Source organism: Desmodus rotundus, chromosome 5 (genome assembly GCF_022682495.2).
Source record: "Desmodus rotundus isolate HL8 chromosome 5, HLdesRot8A.1, whole genome shotgun sequence".
NCBI classification, from domain to species: domain Eukaryota; kingdom Metazoa; phylum Chordata; class Mammalia; order Chiroptera; family Phyllostomidae; genus Desmodus; species Desmodus rotundus.
In genome coordinates this window covers 21,337,802-21,349,147 of record NC_071391.1, presented here as the reverse complement: position 1 = coordinate 21,349,147, position 11,346 = coordinate 21,337,802, and the positions used below count along the sequence as shown (strand labels likewise).

General features: G+C 43.5%; 1 protein-coding gene across 6 annotated transcripts in view; it reads right to left on the bottom strand.

Moving 5' to 3' along the window:
* Positions 1–1,337: 1,337 nt before the first annotated feature.
* The window catches only part of SLC1A2 (solute carrier family 1 member 2), a 142,203-nt gene continuing 132,194 nt past the window's right edge, over positions 1,338–11,346 (bottom strand). For all 6 annotated transcript variants that reach the window (XM_045194299.3, XM_024558916.4, XM_024558917.3 and 3 more), the window contains exon 11: positions 1,338–10,795. In XM_045194299.3, the coding sequence (XP_045050234.1) occupies positions 10,724–10,795 (72 nt within the window). In that variant the 3' untranslated portion in view covers positions 1,338–10,723. The remainder of the gene's footprint in view (positions 10,796–11,346) is intronic.

Below are 11,346 nucleotides of genomic sequence, written 5' to 3'. Positions count from 1 at the left end.
CTTTTGAAGACCATGCATTTTATTTCTATAACATTGTAGGGAACCGGTTAGTTTTAAATCTGGCAAATGTGACTCAGCCCTGTATGGAAAACCTACAGAAGCGAGGTGGTGGGCAGGAGCCAGACCCTCAAACCGGGTTTTCCCCTGGGAATCAGGCCTAGAAAATGCATATAGACTGTTAGGGCTTGCTCTTGCTAAAACTCCCTCACCCTGGTCTGAAACAGCAGATGTTTACTGCCTGTCTTCAAGGTAATTTCCAAAGCCTGCGTGTATTTTCCCAAGGACGGAGCTAATCAGCTCACCACCTTTCCCTTCTGCATTTGTTATGTTCATTTCTTTGATGGTACCTAAAATGTAGACAACCATATTCTATGTAATAGATAATAAATCCTTCTTTGATGTAAGACCCGGGAAAAACAATAAAAGCCTGTCCAGGCAAGGGTCGGTGCGCTCTCCCCTTGAAGAAGTGGCCGCAGGACTCTCATCTTAGGAGAGTCCCGTACCGTCCCTTTGTCTCCACAGGGCGGCTGTAGTCTGTGCATTTGTTCTCGTCTTCAGCCACAACACAGGGACTCTGCAGGCCGGAGCCTGCCACGCAACGTGACTGTTACATGTTTGCCACTTCCTTCCACAGCAATGGTTTTTTCCAATCCTAGAGAAAGACTCGCTGTGTTGTACTTAATGAAAAACTGTATGTGTGCACACTATCCTTATGAGTGATTGAAGGAATTTTTATAAACTGATAGTCATTAGAGCTATTCACCAACTGCTTCCAGTTTTCTTCCTGGGCACCTAGTAAGGCTGAACTTCCCTGCCCCCTTGAAGTTAGGTAGAGCCATGTGACTTACCTTGGCCATTGAATTATGAGCAGAAGTGAGATATGTAACATTTGAGAGTCAGTGTAAGATTTGCCACATTCCCTCTTTCCTATACTTGGCAACTGCAGAAGCTTGTAGATGAAGCCCCGCTCAGACTCTTTCAGACTCTGTCAGTATGGATGACATTGGAGCAGAGTCCCTCTGTCAACTTGTGATGGACATGCCACACAAGCAAAACTAAACCTTGCTTGTTTTAAATTGCTGAGATTTGAGGGTCAGTCCATCCATGATGGCTGATCCACCATGATCATTCTGATTATACACCATATTTGTCCAACTCACCAATTTTAAATCATAAGATGTGACTCCAATATATATCTAGACTTCCTAGAAAATATTTATTTGGGAACTGCAGTTTTCAATCCTCAATTTTCTCCAAAAGGAACGCTGAAGTCCCTTACTAGGTAAACAAGACTAGTTGAAAATGGGAACTAAAGGTAAGGCAGACAGCAACCGAGAGAAATTGAAATCCACATTTATTGATGAGATATATATACATAAAAGTTAAAACACTTAGTGAAACCTTGGATTCACAGATTATTTCCAGTATAGAAAGACTATCCAGTTATCCTACACATGAAATGTTACAGTAATCAGTCCACATTGTAACAAAGCTTAGAAAGCTAAAGGTGAAGACAAAAGACCTCAACTACCCAAGATGTGCTTTGCGTACAAGGCATTTCCTAGTACCATACACAAGAAACAACCCACAAATTTAGTTGACGTTTTTACCTTTGTTCCTTCATTAGTCTTTAAACACTATGTGCTATAGATGTTCCACATTACATGACTTCAGACCAATGGGGGTTGTGAATATGAGGAAAACAATCATTCTTATCTTTCATTCTGGACACACAAGAATCTTCAGAGAGAATCCTGCCCAAAGGATAGCTTTACTTCAACAAGGTTTCTACCCTGAATTTGACAGAAGTTGAAGAAGCCACATTTTCAAGGAAAAGTGTGGCTGTCTACCACGTATAGACCCCTCACTTCACTTCAATCGTTGGGGAAGCCACTGAAAATTAACGCGCTTTGTGCCCTTAGGGGATCTCTTAGGCTTCACTCCTCTTGTGGAAAGAGAGGATGCCCGAATGCACATGGCCATTCTTCTCTGTCCTTGCAGAGGAAGAAGGGGTCACAGGAACTATAGATCCCACAGCATACCATTTAGTGATAATTAGGCAGAACGCGCGTTTTAGGCAGCAAGTGTATCATTGCATTAGTTAATGTCACCTTCAGTCACTCCAAACATGCACGCAGAGCCTATCAGGTAGAGTTCATACTCCCTTCACATATGTGGGATCTGTGCTTCATCAGTTGCCTTTCAGCAACCCCAAAGCTGTACACTGACCATTCCTGTGCTTCTGGTGCCCTAGCTTTCACCGACACCTGTGCAGTTTACTGCCAGAACTGTGCTTTTGTGGGGTTTGGCCTGCATGGCAGCTAGTCAGGAAACACCTTTTCAGTACCGTGACCCAAGAAACCAAGGGAGACAAGGCTCTTCTGAACCTTTAAGTCATGAGCATCGTGGTCAGTATTTGGCCATCAGAGAGGCAGACCTTTACCTGAGGACATGATGCTGACTAACCTTCTGTGTCTCTGAGCCCCGTCCACCAAGCAGAGGAGGGCTATAGATAGATGTCCTCGTGTTCAACCTGGATCCGCTTAGACAATCGAAAGTTCCACAGCTGCATTCACCATGCACTACACAGGTGGCAGATGGCCTTTCACTGAGGATCATGGCCCACAACTGACTCTCCCTTGCTCTGAACTGCATGTCTACAAAGATGCTGGATGCACACAAACTTCAATCATTGGTACGAAGGATTCACGGATTTCTTCACTGATATATATCCCCAAATCACATAAAGAAAAAGGAGAACTGATTCACTACTACGTATCTAAAAAGGAAAACAAGGGTTTTCAAAACACCAATCAACAAGTCTACTACATTTAGATGAGGAGCCAAGAATAACATTTAAATTATATCTATGCACCATTTCACTGAAATTACACATAGATACCTACAGTATAGCTACACAAGTGCATAGGCACTGTTCTTCATGCGTGAACCAAGTGTTACTGTGTACACACAAGAACTTCATGCTTTGACGGCTATCTGTACTCAGAAATCACAGGTACAATCGTTGCCAGTTGAGGGAACTTCTAATCTGTTTGTTTAATGAGGAGCAAGCTCAAATATATCCCAGCACACTTACTATGTAACTGACTACATCTTAAAACATGGCGAGAATACTAGCCCTATAACCATATTGGAAAGTGTGTTTGGTGGGAGGAACTGGGCCATCTCCAGTGGAAGGGGAGACGTGTCGGGATACGTGCTCTAGGGCCAGTGCTGACTCTGCAGAGCACTGGGGTTTTATTCTCAGCACACCAGGGCCCGATGTAACAATCAGAAGGGCTTTTAAAAATATCTAAATGGATACTTGGTCTGGAGGCAGGAAGGTGGAGGGAAGACCCCCTTTGAAGTGGCTATTAATTTGTCTTGGGAAATGGCACAGAAACTGCCTGGGCTGCTTCTCCACAATTTCAGTATGACTTTAAGCTCCCACCTATAGCCCCAGTATCTCTTCCTTTTTTTACCCCTGAAAATATGTGTCCAATTCACATAACAATGTGACGCTTATTACCAATTTGCTTGGCAAGAATGAACTGCGATACATCTGTCCTGATTTGCTTCCTAGCACTAACCTCAATCTCGGCTGTTTGAATTTTCCCAAGCCAATTTTTACATCAGTTACTAAGAAGGCATGGGAGACTCTGGGATAGAGATGATCCTGCTATTATCACCTTCTTTTCTAGCATCTTGGAGAAAAGTATAATTCGAATGCTTAACTGGAAAAACAAGGCCTGGTGTCGAAAATAAGAAGTCAGCACCATCCCTCGAGGTACAAAGACTAGCTGGTAAGATGCATATCCTAATCAGCGAAGGGATTTAAGGACTCCTCGTTCTTTAGGGTCTTTTTGTTCGTTGCATTGCAAAGGACAGGATCCCGCATTTTTGAAATGTGGCTCAGGAAACAACTGATAGCTCTAAATTGCTGCAGAAACTTCTTGTGCTGTAATTGGTTATAATTCTACATATGTGGTTATATAGAAAATACCATAAGAAAATATCTGTCTGCAAAATTACAGATACTAAATAGAGGAATTCAGTCTACACTGAGTTCTTTATGATTTATGAAGAATAGATACAAACCTGTAACATTATTAAAGGCTAACTCAATATTAAACATATCATATCCAGGACTATAAATACATTTCCTCATGCTTTTTATAAATAATAGCAAAGAAGCCCAGGGATTTGTTTAAAAAAAGAATAGAAGATTGGGCTGGAGGAATTTGTGAGTTTGGGGGACAATACTGATCAAGGGCAATATATTGGCTCTAGTAGCATAGATTTTTATCAGGAAGCCAAAATAGATCTGCTGGCAGCAAGATCAAATTAGATTCACAGTGTGCCAGCTCTCTCCTCAAGCTGTAGAAAACAAATAGAAAAACAATATACAAAAGTCCTCACAAAAGTAGTTTTTTTATATACAAATCTCTATAGTGACCAGATAATCTGATCTGTGTTGTGCAATGTGGAGATACAATGCTGAGGTTCACCAGGGGAAGGAGGACGGGAGCAAGCGAAGGGGATGTGTGGGAAGATCTGGATGCCGAAGGATGAGTTCCTGGCGGGGAATATGCTCTCCCGGAATACTAAGCGACCAGAGTGCCAGCTTGCTGATCTTCCACCTCAGGGAATTCACTCCACGGGGAGAAACCTCAGAGACACGCTCGACTGACTTCCTTGGCTCGTGTGTGCATCTCTCTGCTACCAAAGGCAGCGGGCTGTTTTTGAGCCAGGCTACATGGTTGCTGCGAGAAGAAATGGAGCCCCAGGAGGAGCGAGGCTCTGATTGCATCATCCCCGTCTCTGTGGGGGATGATGACAAGGGTGGCAGTGACCTGTTACGTCCCAACACTCATCCAGGAACTGGGGTGTCTCCAGCGGAAGTGGAGACGTATTGCTACCCACACCCTAGGTCCAGTGCTGATTCCGCAAAGCAGTGGGGGCTGTTCCAGTAGCAGGTTTTATTCTCAGCACAGAAGGGCCCTATATAACAATCAGAAGGGCTTTAAAAATGTCAAAATGGACACGTGGTCTGGAGGTAGGAAGATGAAGCAAGGCTGGACATAGCAAAAAACTGATCAGCAATTATTCAGAATATTATATAGAATGAGTAAAGTAAGAACAAAGGGGCTTCTCTTACTTTTCTACAAGTTCATATATGGGTCAGTTAAGAAATAATCTTTCTCTCGCTGCTCTTGCATCAGGGCTTCTGCACTAAAAATGTAATGATAAAAAAAAGCTAACTCAAATCCCTTCAGTCCTAGTTTTATATGTGGTTACCCCAAATCTAAAGAGCTGAAGTCTTCTCCAGTGGTACAGGTGCTCACAACACAATACACACCAAATCTATTCCCTATTTAGCAACAGTCTGGACCAAGGGCAAGGATGCAGGCTGTGGCTCACTGCAGCAGACACAGAAAGCACAACAGGTTGTTCAAGGCCACGGCTGGTGGCACGCCCCTCGCAGACGGACCACGCGACTATCAAGCCTGCAGACTCCTCAGGCATTGGAGAGGGAGGTGACAGCCAGCGTGACTCTCTTCCTGTCAGATAGAGCTTTTCTACCTGCGATGGGATGCACACCCAGAGGAAAGCTGGAAAATGAATTCAACCCAACATCCCTGTATATCTCTCCGGAGAAAGGACTCGCCGCAGGCCCTGCTGCGCGTGGGCTGTGCACGGCTGCGTACAGGAGGAGAGGGAAGGCATTTACAGACCGTTGCTGTTATTGTGTAAGTCTTGCACCAAATTTCATAAGACTGTTCAGTTTATTTGCCAAAGGCTCCCAGACTCCCATGCTGGGTTGGCAATTAGGACTGTTTGGAGAAAACTGTGTGTTTTGGGTATTCGGAGTGGGCTCTGTCGCTATAGCAGGAATGATGCAAGAGCTCGAGTGAAGCTGTAGATGCGTCCAGTCCCCTCGTGGTGACTCTGGCAGTATTTTTCCCTGAGCTGAATTGCCACTTCATCTAGGACAGTGAGTTTAAGCAAAGAGCAGTTTCATAAAAGTATGTCTGTTTGTGTTCCAAAACACCAAGTGATGAATTAACGTGGCCATCTTCCAAACTTGTAAAACATCAGTAAAGAGAGAGGCTTGAATTTAATTTCTCCCAAAGGGGATGAGAAGAATCCAAATTGATTAGTCATTATTGTGGGCCCCTCTGACTTAAAATATAAAGTAATATTTTATAGTAATAAGCCTCTTAGGAAAAAAGAAATTAAAGCAGAGATCATAATATTGGACTCTTAGGGCTGGAAGCTGGTTTTAATCATTTAATCCAGCCCCCTCCCTTTATGTATGGGAAGGAATGAGGCTTGGGCATAAAGCAACTTGCACAAATTATACAGCTGACAACGGGCAGAGTCTAAGTCAAGTGTTTCCTCTCCCCAACTGTGGTATTTCTCACTGTCTCTATGGCATTACCCGAATTAGCTGTGTTATGCTATAAAATCAGATACTATGCAATGAAGAGCCCCTGTCATCTATTCAATAACCAACCCTTGCACTCACTCATGGTCATTTATGAAACTGTCTCTTCAGCAGCAACAATGATATGTGGAATAAGAAGAAAGGAGGCAAAGAGTGAGAAATTGGGCTTTTGTTTTGGGAAAATCATAAGCAGCTTTGAACTTACTCCACTCAAGGAGAGCAGTCTGCCTATGAGGCAGCCTGCTCCAGATGGCACTCAGTAGCCTTCCTGCTAGGTGTTAGCCAGAAATTACCACAGACACGGAGACCACTAATCTCCTCTGACGACTGGAATTACAAAACTCTCACTTCAGAATGACTTCAGGCTCTCAGCTTAAACTTAATCTTCCCAGGCTCCCAGGTCCTACTACTCTTATTCAAAGAGCAAGTATTACAATAACTGAAAATTTCCATGTGGTCCTTTCTCTCATCTTGGAATGAGGTCATCTGGAGAACAAGTGAAGCAAAAGCAGCGACCCAGACAAGTGCAAGGCCCCACGAGTTTGACAGCCGTGACGTGAAAGAACTGCCCCCACTGGGTGTAGTTGCTGAGCACTTTTAGTGATCAAACCAGGCAGGAGCTGCTGAGACTTGTTCAGCAAGAGTCAGAACTACAAGAATTCTCTCTGAGCTTGTGCGTACCTTTGTGGACTTACTGCTATATTCCTGGGAAAATATAGCACAGACAGAAAACATAGCAGAGACGGAAGCTCTGACTCTGACCAGAGTGAAATAGTGTACCCTAACGTTTGCTATTGAGAACAGAGGGAAGTGTGGTATTGCAAAAACACGGCAGGGTTGGGTTTCCTTTTGGGGACCCAGTAGGTGAGTTACCCAACTCTGGAAGGGCTTCTTGACTTTCAACACACATGAAAATGACATACTTCTCAATCCACAAGTAGAAATGACCTGAGACCCTCGAATCACCTGGTCATGGGATGGCTGGCATTATCTATCAGGAGTACCTCTGCCCAAAACTGAATTTCCCGTAAGCCTTTCTCAGCTTGTAGCCTAAATTCAGGCACAGGCATCTTGGTATCCTTGCTTTGGGTTTTCAGAAACATCGAGGCTAACTAGTAGTTGGAGAAGAGAAGTAAATATGTCTTTTACAAGACATGGTTAACTTCCGCAGGAAATGAGACTATGGGCAGTGTTTCTACACCCAGTGGCAAGTAATGAGTTGAATCTGATGGCTACCTGGTTTGGATGTCATCACCTGAAGTCCTACATTGAGGTTCTCTGTGACTTACAATTGCCTTGATCCTCTGGTGCACTTTGCATGGGAAACACATCCTCATAGACCTCAGCTAAAGCCTTACCTCGAGAGAAAAGTCATTAGACTTACTTCATAGAATTGTTAGTAGGTAATCTAATGATAATTCCCCTTGGGTTTCCCCACCAACAAAAACAAGAAAGGGAAGGATTAAAGTCTGCTTAGCTGGTTTTCTTCTGAAACAGTTCCAATGCCTAAAAAGAGTGAATGAGTTTATAATAAAATGGTGTTGCCAGAGCCAACTAACAGACCTTACAGAATGCAGTGTATGTATCTGGCCTGCCATATCTGTAAATAAATATAACTCGTATGCATCATCAAATATTAGTGGATGATTATAAGCATTTATATCTGTGTTGGAGCTATTAATATCCATCTATGTATATCACTGGTAGGTCACTCATGTCCTATTTAGAAAAAGCTGTTAGAGGTATACCCTGGGTCTATGTGTTCTGTTTATGGCACATATACGGGGTGAGGAAAATCCCAATGGACACGGCAAGAGAAAAATGAATGAGGCCAAAAAAAATCAAAGGACACAGTCATATGTCAGCTCTACATGCATCCTGGATTGTCAGGCTTGTCTTTGAGAAAGTGTTCATTTTTAATGTGACTAGTTGAATCCAGACTAAACGTGATCTCTTCAGTAGAGTGTCATGGAACTTATTGCATACAGCCTCAAACCAGAAACATCTACTTTGTTAAGCCGTGCATATTGTTTCTTCTGAACACGTTGTCCCCTTCTATGTTTACAAGCTAACTGGGTGACTAGGAAAGAGCTGAAAACAAAGCAAACAGAGAAGACATTTAAGCAGAGTCTTGGGAAGACAACCCTTAGACCACCCCTTCAAGCGTGTACCTGTGTACGAAGCTGGCCTTACACGGCAAAGCCCACGAGCTCCTAGCCGCCTGGCCTAGCTCCTTCTCCTCTCACCGAAAAGCTCTTCCGAGTGCCACTCACAGACAGTCCTCAGCAGTTTCACAGCTGAGTCCCGAAACTGTCCCCTGGCCCCACAGCATCTGCTGCAGAGGACACTTTTTCTACAACTACAATTCAGCACATCCTTGGCCGCCCTGTCAACTGTCCATCAAATGAAAATAAAGGCCAATGCCATCTTTTAAAAAGCAAAAATCTGCTTAATACTGCCCCGTAATGATCCTTACCCAACATAGCCAGGGTGTAAGAGACAAAAACAACAACCACAACAACAAAACCCGAAGTCTCATGTCTCTTGTATGGTCCAAAGGTGTCTGATTTGGAAGCGAAAAGTCACAAGGAGTAGGTAATAGAGGGTACGGGATGTCCACAAATAGCCTCTCTTTAGGGAATTTAGATTCTGTCACCGTTCCTGGATATCTCAGCACCCATCTGCTGGCCTCAGATGACCACCTGACGCCCATGTGGGCCCTGGGTTCCACACATGCCTCAGGGTCAAATGTGACTTATTTCTCCATGATTCATGTTCAAGTCCTCAGCAAACTCCCAAAGCCAGACACCTTAGAAAAAGACTACGGGTTATTCAACAGAAAGTGATAGTAGAGACATGGAAAAATTTTAACTTACACACTCATTCAGGACGCGTTGGGTGTCTACAGCATGCAAGGCACGGTGCTACTCCAATTACATTATTTATTCCCCAGACTTTCACAGCCTTGATAGGACTCCATCTGTGAAGCTGTGTGGAGCCATCCTCTGTCCCTGCTTCACGGTTCGAGGCTGCCTGGACTTCGCCATAGGGATGTTACCTTCTTAGAATTTTGCACATGTGCTTGTTTTCTGTTCCTTTCCACAGAGGAGATAGGGGAGGAAGACTGGCTGTGCTTCCAACTGTGTCCTGTTACTGGTTTCATGTGCTTTGATACAACATAACAAACAGCTTTCTACAATACATATTAGATAAATGACAGTCTTCCAATTTATCAAGAGACAGCATTAAAAGAGGCATAGTCAACACAACTGTCCCCCTTGTGTAAGGAGAGTAAAATGGTTAGGCCTTCTGGTTAACTGGGAATATGAAGGAAATCACTTAAGGATCCAAAACATCTTTTTGTTAGAAACCCTAGCCAGAATTTTATGAGTGAAACATAGTGGAGCGGAGATCAAAGTAATCTCTCTTGATTTCACTATAGCAGATGAATGCAAACCAAAGATAAATGAATTTGAATATTTGAATCTGGTCAAAATTCATGCTGACTGTGTGCTCCCTTCCACAATATATACAGCAGTTCTATGCAAATTACATTCTAATCCATTATTACATTTAGAGCAAATTATGTAACACACTCTGACATTTCAATAACAAATGCCCACAGACTAGGTAGCACAGAGCAGAGGCCCCGTGGGTTCCACACCAGCTGTCTGCAAGACTCTGGCTCCCACTGTAACCCTCTGAACCATTTAGCTCGAAGAGCACACAGAAGATAAATTGTCACAGTTCCCTAAGACAGGTAGTTGCTTTTATCAACACATGGGCAAACTCTACAAGACATTGAAGGAGAACTACTTCTAGAGGCTTCTAGCAGAATCTCTTGTGTGCAACAAGGTGAAGCATGGAGAACACTCAAAGAAATAACACACTGGGTGTCTGTGCATCATCCCAAGTCCCTGGAGCGTCGTGCTCTAGCCGTGTCCCCTGGGAAAAGAGCAGCCACGGTTCTGCATCTTGAGAGAAAAGGGAAGCTGGCAAGAATGCGTCTTCAACTCAAACTGATTCCTCCAGCAGCAGCCATTCCGACAATAATACACGTGAGAAAATTAGACGGTTACGAAGCATTATTTGGCAAAGACACAGCACCATGCCTATCACTGACTCACAACAGACCCTCTAAGCCTCAGCTAACAGATTAAGTAAACATAGAAATATATGTATTTTTTTTCCTTTTGAAAGAAAGCTTGTTTATATCCTCTTTTACCATAAGATACGCTGGGGATTTTATTCAAGAACTTGCTGAGAGTCATATTCTTATTTTTCATGTTTCCAAGGTTCTTCCTCAACACTGCCGTCTGCTGACTTTCCGTTGGCTGCCAGAGTTACCTGAAAATAATTATCATCAACATCCAGCTTACAGGCCATGAACCAGAAAAGCACCCCGTGGGTCATGTGGAGGAGCACAAGATCCAGGTTAGACTACACGACTCCAATATCAGTTTTAAACGTGGTTCCTCGCAAATTTTGAGCTGGTCTTGGTTTTCAACACTGATTTGTGAACATTCAAAAATACTTATGTGCCTTGGGAGTAGATATTGAGGGACTGGAGACACTTGGAAATTTGGGAGGATAACTTTTGATATGCTTTTAGGATTGTGGGGGGGTCTCACTACCCACAGACCCATCACGCAATAACGCAGTCTTTAAACAATAGCGCCCGTGTGCTGCTCCATACAACCACAGAGAAAAACCATCCAGAGCTAAGCAGCTAGTTTTACTCATGCACGTGAAAGGTTCAGTTGCAAGGAGGCCAGGTGAATGTCATACACGTCCAATTTTAAAATCAGATAGCATGATGGTCTGGATACCAAATAAACTCTGCAAGCTTTAAAAATTAAAAATAAGAAGGGGGGAGTGCATCCTGAGCTCAGGGACAT